This window comes from Oncorhynchus mykiss, chromosome 24, assembly GCF_013265735.2.
Source record: "Oncorhynchus mykiss isolate Arlee chromosome 24, USDA_OmykA_1.1, whole genome shotgun sequence".
Lineage (NCBI taxonomy): Eukaryota > Metazoa > Chordata > Actinopteri > Salmoniformes > Salmonidae > Oncorhynchus > Oncorhynchus mykiss.
The window spans coordinates 7384426-7400552 of NC_048588.1; the positions used below are offsets into that span (position 1 = coordinate 7384426).

General features: G+C 44.9%; 1 protein-coding gene across 5 annotated transcripts in view; it reads left to right on the forward strand.

Annotated features, from left to right (window-relative positions):
• The window catches only part of LOC110503631 (ubiquitin carboxyl-terminal hydrolase 2), a 28373-nt gene that overhangs the window by 11063 nt on the left and 1183 nt on the right, over positions 1-16127 (forward strand). For 2 of the 5 annotated variants that reach the window (XM_036961963.1, XM_036961962.1), the window contains exons 4-12: positions 12094-12144; positions 12988-13114; positions 13254-13365; positions 13887-13997; positions 14229-14293; positions 14741-14844; positions 14967-15126; positions 15493-15597; positions 15697-15817. In XM_036961963.1, the coding sequence (XP_036817858.1) occupies positions 12094-12144; positions 12988-13114; positions 13254-13365; positions 13887-13997; positions 14229-14293; positions 14741-14844; positions 14967-15126; positions 15493-15597; positions 15697-15817 (956 nt within the window). Of the gene's footprint in view, positions 1-7192; positions 7815-12093; positions 12145-12987; positions 13115-13253; positions 13366-13886; positions 13998-14228; positions 14294-14740; positions 14845-14966; positions 15127-15492; positions 15598-15696; positions 15818-16127 lie in introns of those variants that run through there. The other 3 variants (XM_036961966.1, XM_036961967.1, XM_036961965.1) reach the window with 3 other exon arrangements.

Below are 16127 nucleotides of genomic sequence, written 5' to 3' on the forward strand. Positions count from 1 at the left end.
TCATTGATAAACAAGCTGTTGTGTTTGACACAAGCACCAGAAGGCAACTGGCGTAGCTGCTTTCTTTAACGAGGTTTCCATTTATGAATTGCCTGACGCATGGAAAAAGTCACGACAGTGCGGATGGAAACAGGACATTTCGCTACAGTTTCATAATTGTCGATAAACAATTTGTTCTCCCGACATGGTGGGACCTTTTTGTCAGGTAAAATGAATTATGCGAGAAATTAAGGTGGACACACCTTTATGCGCAAATATTGATATAATAAGCACCATGTCAAAGTAAACCTGGAGTTACGCGATGGCATGTTGTGTGTTCCTCCCACTACGATTTGGGAAAGCATGCAGTTTATTAGGCTACAGATGAACTTTTTTGAAGAACTTCACAGGGTGGTGAAAGTGAATGGTGATGAGCATGATGCTTCTTTCCAGTAAATATCGAGAGTCTTATTCTGGTGACATGATGATTGATGCTTGGCTGCCGTTTGACAAATACAAATGGTCTCGCTCTTATCAGTGATAATCTCATCGTCATGTAGGCTAGCCTACCCACACTGTATCTGCAAGCTCCTGGCTAGAGAGCAGGTGCCAAGACCAGTATATAACGCAACAGTTTTTGTGACAAAACCATCGGTAGAGTTGAAAATGCGATGCATTTTTTATTTAGTACATGAGATCTTAACTGCAAAAGTTATTTTCATGTGCACTACGTCATCACGCACAGTTGGTTGGAAATGTCTCTTGTGGGAAAATGTTTTATATTCACATGAAAATCTGTCGCTAAGTAGAGGGAAACCTAGCTAATGATACCAATCAATCAAATGTATTTTTTAAAGACCTTTTCTCTTGTTAAGGTCAATAACATCATGAACTTTCCCCTTTACCAGGACATTTTAGCCAAAAACCTGGTTGCCTCTGTCAGGAGGCTGAAACTTGGCCACAAGTGGACCTTCCAGCAAGACAATAACCCCAAGCACACATCAAATTCCACAACAACAACAAAAATGTATAGACCACAAAATCGACGTTTTGCAATGGCCGTCTCAGTTTCCGGACTTGAACTGCATTGAAAACCTGTGGTTTGAATTGAAGAGGGCAGTCCATAGACGCTGACGAAGGATATCAAGGATCAGGAAAGATTAGGTATGGAGGAATGGTCTAAGATCCTTCCCAGTGTGTTCTTTCAATCTCAGAAAACATTTTAGAAAAAGGCTCAGTGTCGTTATCCTTGCAAGGAAGAAGGTGCTAGAGTATTGAAAACAGGGGTGCTAATGGTCGGAGGACACCGTAGCCCCGTTCAAAGTTACCCCTGGACGGGGCAAAAAATGCCGATATAACCCCACCCACTTTGCCAAATCACAGCCCCCACACCACTTAACGAGCAACTGCCCCTAAAAAACAACTTCTCATTTAGAATACAGCCTATGTGGCATCGATGTGAGTCAGAAACATTTATTCTACTGTCAAAATTGACTACAAAGTGAAAATAGGATAATTTTCAGAGTTTTGTGAGAATTGTGGTCGTGACTGCATCACAATGTAAATTAAGGTTGTGTTTGTTTCAATCCCGCCCATCTACCCTCAGCTGGCAGCACACAAGTAATCATCAATTCGGACTGCAGCAGCCTATGGGGCTAATTAGGACCATTGGTAAATTACACAATATACATAGGACAATATGTTAAAATTCCAATAGCTCCAAATTTCAATGACTTAAAAACCTCAAACCAATGATAAATTGTAGAAATTCATATACATATATTAAAAGCATTTAATGAAAAAAATAAAAGGTGTGCAATCTGAAAATATTGTCTCATTTATGTTGTGTAATTTATTGGTGGTCCCTAACTAGCCCAGAGATAGACTATCCAAAATCAAACCAACTTTGCCACGGTTGCACACCAGCCGGCTGAAGCTAATTGGCTAAATAATTTGGTTAACTCTTCCCACCTGCGAACACACACACACATCAAACCACACCCCGAAACAAACTCACGTTTGAATTCAGCATTTCTTAATGAACCACATCTAAAAAGAGTCAAAATCACCAAGTGCAGTCGCCCTTTAAGGGATATCAACAGACCATTTACTTACTACCCTGAGACAAGGCTGAGTATAACCCACAAAGATCTCCCCCACCGCATGAACCTGAGGGAGCGCAAATCCGGACAGGACGGTTACGTCAGTAACTCAACCCACCCAAGGGAGTCGAGTATAGCGGGGAAAGGCCTGGCATGAAGAGATGCACTCTGCTAGGGATGGCATGGTTGAGCGCGAGCAAGCTAGTGACTCACGCCCCCATAATAAGGTCAGAGGTAGAGAATCCCAATGGAGAGTAGGGTGGTTCGTCACTACAATGCCTTGCCATTCACCTTCGCTCCCCTGGGCCAGACTATACTCAATCATCGGGCCTACTGAAGAGATGAGATGAGTCTTCAGTAAAGACTGAGACTGCGTCTCTGACATGGATCGGCAGACCATTCCATAAAAGAGGGGCTCTAAAGGAGAAAGCCCTGCCTCCAGCTGTTTGCTTAGAAATTCTAGGAACAATAAGGAATCTTATTGACCGTAGCATACGGTACAAGCAAGTCCATGCAATGCTTTGTAGGTTAACAGTCAAACCTTGAAATCAGCCCTAGCCTTAACAGGAAGACGGCAGAGAGGCTAGCACTGGAATAATACTGTATGATTCTAACAGCCGTGTTTTGCACTAGCTGAAGTTTATTTGGCGCCTTATCCATGTAGCCGGAGAGTAGAGCATTGCGTTAATCTAATCTTGAAGTGGCAAAAACGTGGATTAGCTTTTCTGCATCATTTTTGAGATACATTTTCTGTTTTTTGCAACGTTACGAAGATGGGGAAAAAGCTGGTCTTGAAATATTTTTCATTCGTTCGTCAAAAGAGAGATCAGGGTCCAGAATCAGAGTAACAACGAGATCCTTCACAAATACTGATTCAAAGGTACACTTCATGTGTTAGACTGAAACCGTTCCTAATTAAGAGAATCAGAGGTGGGTAGGATGACATGTGATTGGGTGTCACTGCCTGTGACTAGCAAGCTGCATTGTAAAATAGGCGTCAGTGCCTATTATACTGCGTGTCCTTGGGAGTCGATCCACATAGGCCTACTGCATAGGATTTGTGTTCATCATCACAAAGCTGACTGACCGACGAACCATGGGAAAACATTGTGAAGGAAATGCCCAGTTAGTCTAAACAAAGGCTTTTGTGACGCCATCCTGATCTCACGTCATGCCATTTTAGGTCATCCAGCCAGGCACGGCCAGGCAAACGGTTTAATCCCAAAGCTCAGTGCTGCCAGCTGTTGCACACTACCCAGTGCCCTGGGTTGTCTTCATTAAGGCACACTGTAGCAAAATGCTCTGCAACGGGAAACGAAAATGAGCGTTTCTTATCGGTCAAGTTCAGGTACTCCCTCCCTAATCCAGTTAGTTTTCTTCCATTTGTAGCATAATGAATACGACCCCAATACACAGCTCCTAGTTACAACGAACAATGGCATCGACATTAGAAGTGGCACTGAGAAAAATAGCTCCGTTATTTTCCCGAACCCAAATGAACTCGTGTTCCACGCCAACTCACTAGTGTGGTGGCGTCTAACTCCAAACGACCTTGTGGCAGTGGCCCTAGAAGTAGCCCTGGCAATAAAGTCAACTCCATCATCCTATCTCTTTACCCCGGGACGAGCTAGCTGGCACAGTCCTGGACACAGTAATAATAGCGCTGTGTAGTGCTGCCTTCATTGCACAGCCTACTGTTCTGTCTTTATACTGTGCTGTAGTCTGGGGTGGACAAACCTGGGATTTTACAATGGAATCAGTTAAATGAAAAAAAAAAAGTGATTTAAAAAGTAGGCCCACCCCGTGCAAAAGGGTTTGATCAGTTAGAGAAGTAGCCTAAAAGCTAGGCTATCACCCTTAGCGCTACGTTTTAGTTACATAGGCCTACTGTGTTTTATAACCTTTTTCTCTTTACCTCAGAGGGCTAGGGGGGGTTTTGTTTGGGTGGCTGAATTAGTGGCCCGGGTAATTACAACGGGTATTAAACACACTTTCAGAACCGTTATACAACCCCCTCCCCCCCAGGCATCCCATTATGTGTCCGCAACTCTGCATCAGTGATGCCAGCCTTTCACACGTGGGTGAAATTTGTCTGACGTTTGTTTCTTGGTTGCTTTATTCTATGTCTAGACTCGTGCGGAATCAACAGTATGTTTGTTGCATGTCTGCCACCTTGTTCAGTCGCCTACAGTAGTATAACGCTTTGATGAAAATGTAACGCCAGTCTGGTGACCTGCTGAATTTGATTGGGGAGTGGATTCGAACAGTTCAGTACGTTGCCAAACTGTATCAGTACTCTACTTGGCACTGAGAACAGCAGGCCTTTTGTGATGAAGGGATTTTAAGTGCAACGATGACCGTTCAGAACGTATTCCTCTGTTCCGTTACAATCAGTGCCCGCAGAATGATGAGTAGCCTAAATATCAACAGAAACACAAAGTCCTTTTCATTAACGTTGTGTGCTGTACTTGAGTGATTGTTACATTTAGCCGAGTTTCAAAACTTTGAAATGTATCCTAGCCTAGCTTTAGGCTGAACTACGGGATTACTTTCCTTTTGGTTGTGCTAACCAATTTGGGCGTTTGCTTGAACAAATGAGTCTCCTTGATATGCCCTTTATCTAGGAAATGTGGTTGGCAGATGTTCATTGATTTGCCTAGCTAACTAGGTCTTTAGCTCAGAAGTCAAAATACAAAAATTGATTTCTTTGTCGGATTTTGTAGTTTGCTATCCTTTAGGCTTTGTGTTTTCTTCCGTCTCCCCTGAAGGTGGGATTGTTACGCACACACACGCGCGCACGCACGCACGCACGCACGCACACACACACACACTCAGCCTGGTAAATAATGGAATGTGTTCCTTGGCTGTTTGTTGTGTACACATGCTAGGTCACAAGACTGAGCTGGGGACTGCCCTCTCTCTTTACCATTTTAGCCTACACATCACTTCAATGAAACAGTAAGTACAACAATGTACCTCCACTCTTGACTCACATGTGACTTTCTGCCCTATTGATGTTTTGTTCTGAAACTAAAATATTCGACTGAACCTTTATCCAGGTTAGTCTCATTGAGATCAAATACATTTTTCAAGAGAGACCTGGTCCAAACCAAACAGCAGCAGTAGTAGGGGGGGAACAATGTTTCAGACAAATATCCGACATAACAACTTACAGATCTAGACACCATAAAGAGCATTTAGATGTGGACGACACATACAGTTACAATTACAGAAACATGCAAGCGTCATAGACGCAATGCTCATGGCGTTTCATTAGGTTAGTCTAGTACAATTTAGCTCAGTTGAGCAGGAGTCACGTCACAGCCAGCGATGCTTTCGGTAGGACTTGTGAATTTACTGCCACGTTGCTTCTAGATCAGGAGCACGTCACAATTACGGAGGAAGACGTTTCTAAAGACCAACGGCTAAGGGAGTAGCTATGGCAGCATGAATAATCTACGCCAGTGTTGTTACATTTTAGTAGACCCATTTAGTAGATCATTTCATATGGAATCAAGGTAATAGTCTAGGTAGCCTATATTGGTGATACAGCCTATATCCAGGATATAGGCCTATATCCAGCCTATATCCAGGCTGTATCACAACCGGCCGTGATCGGGAGTCCTATAGGACAGAGCGCAATTGGCTCAGCGTTGTCCGGGTTTGGCCACTGTAGGCCGTCATTGTAAAATAAGAATTTGTTCTTAACTGACTTGCCTAGTTAAATAAAGGTTACTTTTTAATTTTTTTTTATCAACATTTAAATATAGGTGGGCAGGCCTCTAGGCAGCAGTCTGCTGTTCATACTAGACCTATGCTACTTTCTGTAGCCATTATCATACTCTGACCAAGGCTAACTTTAGTTGATGGCTGATGATGTTTAGATCTCGATTCATTTTCACGCCTGCGTCACAATGTCTCCTGCTTACCAATCCCCTTTCTTGGCAGACCACTGCTCTATGTGTGACTGGTATGGGGAAATGTCATTCTGATCTCCTCAAATGTAATAGGCAACGTCATTGCAAATACATTTAGCCGTGTCGGGGACTCTGTACTTTTCCAAGGTTAATGTCATTTGTTAGGTTTTAAGAGAGGTGGTGAAATTGAAATGGACCGATGGAATTTTAGCTGCATAAAGCCATCTGTATTTTCCCACTCACTTTTTGAGTCCTAATAAATCGGGGTATTTTTAGACTTTGAGCAAGAGGGGTGAGCAACAAGATTGAGTGTTGAAGCCTGTAAACAAGCAAACATGTTTGTCTCTCATAGGTGAGAGTTCAGAGCTAATGCTGCTAAATGTTTATTACAGAGGGTAAACTGCAGTCAGCACTTAGTTTTATTGATTGACAGCAAATTGACAAGGGTTTGGCAATTAATCCTATTTGTTGCATGAGGAAAACATGTTCTAGCCTACAATCTGTTTTGCCATGTTATAAAACCTCACCTTTTGTGCTGTAGCTAAGATATGTTAGGTCTACCCTATTCTCCTTCAGCAGAATGTTCACATTCCAGAGAAGGAGCTCTTCTTTACTGGGAATTTACAAAAGGCTTGATGGTTGATTCTGATGTTCCTCCCCATCTGCCACAACGCTCAGAAGAGACATACTGTAAGCCAAATTTAGCCATCAATGTTTGACCTTCAAATGGTCTGAAACCCTTACGCAGGGGATGAGTCGTAGGGGTCACAGTGACTGTATTCCTCTGTGAAGCTAACTAGGCATAGATGTATTATTACAACAAGAGTAGTACAGCCATGGCCAATAGCCGAACAGATTATGAGCATGAGCCTACTCTCCCAAACTCTCTGAAATGTAGTCCTGCGCTGAAATGAATGGGTCTCACACTGAGTAGCCCTTTTTTTAAAAAGAGACACATATTGGACAGTGAATGTGTTGTATCTCATTGCTTGGCGTATGGACAACCGGAGTGAACGTTCCACCGGTGTCCTTGGAAGCACCTTCAAGTAAGTCCTTCAAGTAATTCGTAGAAATGTGAACGGACCAATCTGACGGTGTTTGACGTCGGAGAGGTTTGTGGCAGCGGCTGACGTCTGTAGTATTAAGCCGAAAAGAGGCGGGCCTATGGCTGTCCGGGTTGTAAAAAGATTGAAGAGGTAGTGTACATTTACTGCTCAATCAGCCCTATGATTGATTACCGCACGAGTGATAAGTGTTGTGATTTGCGTGTACTGGAGGTCTTCGATTTATGGAATTCATGTGGGAGAAAATAAGACATTGCTCAGTCTGTTTTCATTACAAAACGATTGAATTAATGTATTGTTTATGTGTTTTTTCATGATATCAGGAGTGTCAGCCTGGTATGTACCGCTTGTAAATCGAGTGTAGATGAATGGCTCGGTTTTTCATGACAACCGCAAAAAGGAAACGAACAAGCTCGAGCGAAAATACGAATATATTCGTAACGTAGGCTACACTTTCACAGGAAGATCCTGCGACATAGAAATCAGGAGAACGAGCGGCAACTCCCGGTGAATCAAGAGCGCACCGGCTCTATCTGCCTGATACCGGCATAGCATCAGAACACACCGATAGCCGACTATCTCAGACAGTCAACATGCCCAGCATAAGACAGTCATACACGGTGACCGTACCCGAAGAACCCCCGGCCTCTGCTTTCCCGTTCTTGAAGCAAGAGATGCGGCGGAAAAGCTCGAGCATGTCTGGCTCGGTGCTGGTGTCAACCTTTGTAGGACTTCTCATTAATCAAGCCAAGGTAAAAACAACATAGCATATATTGGCACCAAGATGATCTATCGAATGCTTGTCTGCGTATTAGTTACAGTAATATATGTGTTGTTGATCAATAAGGATCTAGGAGGCTTGATCTCACTAGGGGTTCTTCTACACATCAGCATTGACAGCAATATAGCATTGCATTCAATCTAGCAGTAGGCTAAACCTCCGTTAAGCCTCTGTGGAGGATCAGTATTCTGGCAGGTCATTAGACTAGTTATACAATCTCAAATTAATCTCACTCCATAGCCAGCAATTGCTCCTATATTGAATGATATTACATAGCCAAGTCCTGTATCAAAATATATTTAGAATGGATCTTTCAATTATTTTTTATTATGCAACAACTGTAATACATGAGGCATTATGTCCCACCCTCTTGCTATTTTTACCCATAATTCCATGTCCAGAGAGAGAAACAAATCAAAGTAAAATTGTTGGTCAAGGGGTCTATTTTCAGACTGATGTTGAAGTCGTCTGACGTACATTAGTGAGCTAATGGTGCTTGTGGATCTAGCAGTGTCTGGATAACTCCTTGGCCACCGAAACAGTTATCCACCAATGATTGATGATTTTATTACAACCTTGAACGTTGACCCTTCATTGATCATCTTCGATAATCTGGCTTCATCCCCGAGAGAGTGTATTGTATTGAATGCTTCAATGAATAAAGTCAACTGAAGGAGCGGAGTGGCATGACTGAAAGTATACCTGGCTACGCTATCCTTGGCTCCCGGGCTTCGCTCTCATGAGGTGAAAGCCCAGTGGCAGATGCTAGTATCTGGCTATCACGATGAAGAGTGTGTTTTTTTTTTTCAGTTGTCCCTCAAAAGTTTTATCTATGGGTCATATTAGTCCTTGTAAGGGTTTCCTATAACTTGCTTTGAAAGGAGAGGAAGTGTTGCTATTGTTTCAGTGGATTATCTTGGTGTTGAACATTCAGAGAGACCGTGGATGTAAATATCAATTGATTGAGCTGGTCCATGACCGCTTAGTCACTCCATGTGAAGACAGTTGGTGGGTTGCTGTTGTATTTGCTTGCCGTTAGGGGCCAGGCACAGGGAGGTCAGAACAAACTGTTCTCCATCTCCAGCAGCTCTCACTCAACACAACCCACTGCTGCTAGCTAATGATTATACCGCATTCCGTGGAGCAAGGTGGAACCGTGTCAGGCAGGCCTGGCCTACTCAACCCATTCAGCATTCAGGGCACAACTTGTACCTGGCTGTTTGTACCAGGCGCCCGAGTGGCGCAGTGGTCTAAGACACTGCATCTCAGTGCTTGAGGCGTCACTACAGACACCCTGGTTTAAATCCAGGCTGCATCACACCCGTCCGTGATTGGGAGGCCCATATGGCGGTGCACAATTGGCCAAGCGTTGTCTGACCGGGTTTGGCCGGTGTCGGCTGTCATTGTGAATAAGAATTTGTTCTTAATTGACTTGCCTAGTTAAATAAAAAATTATTTAAAAAAAATCATCATGAGATAGTTCAGCTCAGTATTAATGTCAGTGTCTGCAAAGGAACCCAAAACACTGAAATCCCAACAACAACAGATAACATTTCAATGAGATGTCTCGGATTGATAGCGTGGCGGCAGCGATCATGTTATGTGTAAATACATTGAGAATTGCAAGGCAATTAATTCATCAGTCTCCGTGTTATGTGGAAAACAAGGTCAACTCTGAAAATGGGAGGTGTGTGAACCACCGCCACTAACTATTACCCTCCATCATGCCTTTCAACTCATCACCTTATGGTGGCAGCTGGATGGCATCATATTCTGGATCAGTGTATAGGTTGGTGTAACGGATGTGCCTGGGCATGTTGTAACACTTGACAATGGCTCTGCATTCACACAGAGAGAGATAACAATACCTGCTTTATTGGTCCAGTTGCACAGATATTCTTTATTGTCCCAGTAACCAACCTGACACACAACACAGGCACAGTATACAGGGATATTGAAGCCGGTAACCCTGCCGGATCTCTAGATTTCCCCACAGGCAGCTCGGGGCTTTGAACCACCCAACCTTCCAGTCACAGGCGCTGCTTCTCTAACCTCTAGGCTACCGCCACCCCCCCTGTCGTGTAGTATCCATCCACAGTCACACATTGGTCACAAGCTGACTGTACCAGTCCTTCAACCATTCTGCTGAAATAGAACTGCTCACTGCTTCGAATGGCTGTCAATACAGTTGCACTGGTGTAGGCCCGAATGGAGGGTTAGGCGGCCATGGACAGAGAATTGATTTGACCAACACAATTTGAACCTCAGACCCATTTGCCAAGCTTTCACAGTATTTATTTTCAATTTGTGTGCAATGTGTATTCTGGGGAATCTGGCGAATCTAGAGGAAGTATGTTCTCTTGTGACAGTTGGTCCGACTAAACAAGGCTACTGTCTGACTGGGATCAGGACAGAATAACATTCTCTGCACTTCTATATCAGCCCATTTTTTTTCCTCTGTTGACTCAGGCTAGAGCTTTGTCACCCAAAAAGATCCTCCTAAAGCCTACAGATGGAGATCATTTCTAATGATGTTGCATTCAGCATGGATCCTCTTGCATGTGCCTGGGCTAGTCACACCACTTTGAAGACTAAGCTCATCAATTGTTAATGAATGAGGCATTCTCAAAATGGGTGACACTGATTCATCTGTTACTAGTCCAAGGAAGAACACTGGTTGGTCAGTCAGTTAATCAAGTAAGTCACACTTGCCAGATGTGAAGTGCGTTTGTGATGTCATATTGTCCTCTAGCTCGTTCGTGTAAAAATAGCGTTCCCCCGGGCGAGCGACTGTCAGGATGACTTCTGCAGTGACAGTCACACCGCTCTGACAGCAACCCAGCCAATGAGAACGCGGCAGCAAGTTCTGAAGGAAAGGTGCTATTTTGGGCTCCGATGATATTACTCAGCAAAGTACGGCAAGTTGTGACGTCATGGGGATCGTTCTGGAGGTGACAAGCGGTGTGTGTGATTGTTATTAGCATAATCAGTGGTCCTCCTGAAGCTTAGCCTACACTCCCACACGACTTCCCACAAATGTAAAAACAAGTAAACCAATAATTGACAACAGGAAGTGTTTTGTTCACGTGGTCACGGACTAATACATCGCTTTATTTGACATTGGAATTGAGAAAGGAGGATTTAGTTCATCCTGATGGGTTTTTCCTGGTCTGTTGGGGACGGGGGACAGACGGCGTGGGGTTATTTATATGATAGTAAAATGCTACAGCCGTCCAAGTCGGTGTTCTCATAACTACATAAACACTACACACTGTCCTGGTTGGACTCCCAGATACCAGGAGCACATGGGTGTGTGTCTGTTTTTCACTGTGTGTCCCCGTGGTGGTTGGTCACTCCTGCGCTCATGGGGAGGGAGGCTATATGAGCCAGAACAGAACATGCAGGTGAGAGTTACTGGAGAGCTTCAGTCACTTCAGTGTTATATTGAGTTCCACAGGAAGCTGGATCAGGTTCCCTCTCCTGTTCCCCAGCAGCGCTGTGCTCTACATCAACCCATAAAAACACCATTGTGAGCGGGTTACTGGCCTGACTGACTCTGCGTGAACCGTTTTCATAACGACCCCAGTCTCCCTTCCGCTGATCTACATGTGGGGGACTGTATCATTGTGATGGGGCCTTGTGTTCACTTGTGTTCAAAGTACTAGGCCTAAATAATTGATTGTAGCATTTCTACAAAGGCCTTCAGGCACAACACATTGCATTCCATATTAAAGAGATAGGCTAGGCCCTGCTGTATGTAATGAAAGTTTTGTCCGCAGTCAGATTGGTGCTTTGGTAATTGTTTCCGTTACTGCTCAATTATAAAACAACTGAACTTCTCTAATTAAACTGCAGTGACATCAGTCATTTTCTTTTCTCCAAAGCCCTTAGTCGACAATCGAAGACCGTTATCCACCTCAAAGGCCTATAGGCTATTGCTAAGCCGCGATCTTTCAGTTTTGTGGAAAACACTGTCCATCTGAGGGGGCGTGATTCCCTCTGTATTGAAACAGGACCAGGCTAGTGTTTGACAAGGAATATGTCTATCTTTACATCTCATAGCATGTCTAGTAGCCTTACTATACTAGCCTTAGTAGCCTATAACTGGAAGGCTCCGTTTTTTTCTTCTTCTGAGGATGGCCCCCATGTTTGTTGCAGACGTCCTTCGACCGTGGGGCCATTGGCAAAAAATGACATTCGCTCACATGCTTTTGTCGTAAATGTTTTCCTTGTCGTGTTCTTCTCCCCAGAACTCCAAGAGTGCCCAGGGCCTGGTGGGCCTACGGAACCTGGGAAATACCGTAAGTAGTGGCCTGGGTGCACACACACACACACATCATATATATACATATATATTTAGGCCTCTATTCATGTGTGTTGTGGAAGAAACGTTGAGTAACGCCAGTGTACCGAAAACAGTGTAATCCACATTTCCAATCCTCTGCCATCAGCTTACGGGATGTGTTTCGATATCACTAACACATTCCCTTAGCTAGTCTATTTCCATTAGCTGAGATTATCTGCCATGCCATCTCATGGCTCTACAAACAGGAGGAGGGGAGGGGGGTATTTGCCAGGCAACAGGGAGAAGGATGGGTCCCAAAATAAACTGTCTACTTGCACTGTGTACAGTAACCTTATCTGAGTGCTTTCGCTGCTGTTGAACTCTGTACCTGCTGGGGGGCTTGACTCTCTCCCTCTCTATCCCTGCTACCTTTCATTCACTCAGCCCACTGTTCCTTGTTTCCCCCGTGCTTGCATATGTGGCCACGTGATGTTAGCTGTGTGTGTGTGTGTGTGTGTGTGTGTGTGTGTGTGTGTGTGTGTGTGTGTGTGTGTGTGTGTGTGTGTGTGTGTGTGTGTGTGTGTGTGTGTGTGTGTGTGTGTGTGTGTGTGTGTGTGTGTGTGTGTGTGTGTGTGTGTGTGTGTGTGTGTGTGTGTGTGTGTGTGTGTGTGTGTGTGTGCGTATGTGCGTGTATGTAACAGAAAATATCTAAATATAACTCCAGCAGTCACGATTTCACCTCTGCACGTTTGTCTGCAACGTTGACAACATTATTGTCAAAGCTGTAACTTCCTGTACCATGAACAGCATGGTAGTGTGCGTGTTAACCCGCTTCTAAAGACTGTGTGTGTCTCTACAGTGCTTCATGAACTCCATCCTGCAGTGTCTCAGCAACACGCACAACCTCCGGGACTACTGCCTCCACAACTCCCACCGACGCGACCTTAACAAAAACAGCCGCACCAACACTGGGGCGCTCATGGAGGGTGAGACAGCTAGCCTAAGTCCCCTGCAGTCAATGAATGCTGAACATTTTATTTACCATAAAGTCGTCCGTTTTACAATGTCTGCCACTGTTCCGAGGGGATTGGATCTATCATCTTGGTTTCCCGGTTGTGCTTCTAGAGTTTGCCAAGCTCCTCCAGACCATGTGGACGTCGTCGAGCAGCGAGGCGGTCGGCCCGTCAGAGTTCAAAACTCAGATCCAGAGATACGCCCCCCGATTTGTGGGATACAAGTACGTGTTGTTCAACTAACTATTCACCAAGCCTACATTTGAAATGGCACCCTATTCCCTATACAGTGCACTACTTTTGACCAGTGCAGAGCCCTATGGGCCCTGGTGAAAATTTGTGCACTTTATACAGATGTAGGATCTTCATTTGAGCCAGTTTGCTACAGCAGGAAAATAACCCTGGAGCAACAGGAAATGTGAATTGTTATATGGATTATAGTTAACAGACATTTTTGAAGGGGTTGATACATTTGAAGGGAAAATCAAGTCAGAAATGTCAAAGTGGAAATGACAAACTTCAGAAGTGTTTTTAAACCTCAAATACACTACAAGTTTGAAATGTCCTGCATTGCAAGTTCTCCTGCAACAGCGTGATCACATTAAGATCCTACATCTGTAGGGAATAGGTTGCCATTTCAGAGGCACTCCAAATCTAATAACTTTGTATCAGTAATGGTATTGTAGATGATTTTCCAATGTGTTAAAAAAATAACCTTTGTGTCTGTCTGTGTCCCTCCCTCCAGCCAACAGGACGCCCAGGAGTTCCTGCGCTTCCTGCTGGACGGGCTGCACAACGAGGTAAACCGGGTCACGGTGCGGCCGCGGGGCAGCTCAGAGGACTTTGACCACTTGCCGTGAGTGTTGCCTCTCCTCTCCTGCTCTTACTTTCTCCATTAACTACCATGGTCAAGAGAATGTTAACCGGGAGGGTAGGGCACATCCCACAGTATTAGTATGCAGTCAGTGGGTGTGGAGGTGGGATTTCTCATGGGTTTACAAGAGGGGAGGCGCGGGATCAATGACCATGAGGCTTTAACTCACTGAATACTGACACACCCTCTCCTGTCCGGTCGTCCCTCCCACAGTGACCGAGAGAAAGGTGATAGAATGTGGAGCAAGTACCTGGAGAGAGAGGACAGTAAAATAGTGGGTAAGGGCACGCATCAGCACCCACAGTGGTTAAGTAACACTCTGTGCTGTTAATAAATAGTGTTTTCTGGTAATGTTTAGTCTGCTGATTGATGTAGTTTGTGTGTGTGCTTGCAGGTTGGCATTTATCTTCACGAATTTTTCCCCGGTGGCAGCTCTGCGGAGATGTCACTAGCTGGCACTGGCAAAAAGTCATAAAATCCCATTTTAAACCTAACCTTAACCACACCGCTAACCCTAATATCTAACCTCAAACACATTTTTAACGATATAGCTAGGCAATTGACTTTGCTGCTGGCCCATCTGGCGGAAATTGCTCCGTTCTGCCTCCAGGGCAAAATTCATAACAATAAATGCCAACCTGCGCACACGTGTGTGTGTGTGTGTGTGTGTGTGTGTGTGTGTGTGAGGGGGTAGTAATGGTCTCTCTCTGCCCTGCCCTCCACAGACCTGTTTGTGGGTCAGCTGAAGAGCTCGTTGACATGCAGCACGTGTGGCTACTGCTCCACTGTCTTTGACCCCTTCTGGGATCTCTCTCTACCCATCGCCAAGGTCAGTATCGACAATCCACACCAGCTTCCTCCCCGCAGTATGGCACATTCACCGTTCACCAGACCCACATACAGTCCCAGCGTTTTTATGTAACCTAATGTGCCGTGTGTCTATGTGTCAAGAAGGGCTACGGAGAAGTGAGTCTGATGGACTGCATGAGTCTCTTCACCAAAGAGGATGTGCTCGAGGGCGATGAAAAACCAACGTGCTACAGGTGTAAAGCCAGAAGAAGATGCACAAAGAAGTTCACTGTACAGAAATTCCCCAAGATCTTAGTGCTTCGTATCCTTTCTCAAGCCCCTTATATTTCTGGCCTGCGTTTGTCTCTTATCCTGTTAGATGTTGTAAAGGAGAGAGGAGTTGGCTAACGCCTGGTCCCAGATCTGCATATAATGTGCTTCAGCCAACACAACATGTATGAGACAATCGTAGTCAGAGGAGTTGCTTATGGTTCAACCAAAGCACACAGATCTGGGACCAGCCTAGAAGTGCTCTCTGTTGCTAAAGAGGCTTGCCTATGTGTTAAATGTATGTATGTGAACCTTCATATGAAGCCCACCCAAGGTTCCATATGAAGCCCCTGTCTCTGTGTATTTACAGACACTTCCTCTCTACACTGTTTTGTCCTTTACCCACCTACGTGTCCAGATCTGAAACGCTTCTCTGAAGCGCGGAGAACCAGCAAACTGTCCACATTTGTCAACTTCCCCATGGAGAAACTGGACCTCAGGGAGTTTGCCTCGGAAAACAGCAGTGAGTACCATCGTCTGTCGGGTAGAATCGTCCGTCTAAGTACCACAGTGGCATTCTTCTGATTCCTCTCTTTCCCCTGTCCCTTTTTCCCCCCCACAGTAAATGCCGTTTATAACCTGTACGCAGTGTCCAATCACTCAGGCACGACCATGGGCGGCCACTACACAGCGTACTGTCGCAACCCCACCTCGGGAGAATGGTACACGTTCAATGACTCCAGGTATGTCTTTCCGTCTCCCTTTATGACACTACAGTACCCACAAGGCTCTGCTAGCCAGAAGTCATCTCATTTAGGTTGAATTGACTGGAACTCTTAGAACACTTGAAATACTCCTGTTTAGAACATTCAAACACCTCCGCCTCACTCCATATACCTCCGCCTCACTCCATACACCTCCGCCTCACTCCATACACCTCCGCCTCACTCCATACACCTCCGCCTCACTCCATACACCTCCGCCTCACTCCATACACCTCCGCCTCACTCCATACACCTCCGCCTCACTCCATACACCTCCGCCTCACTCCAT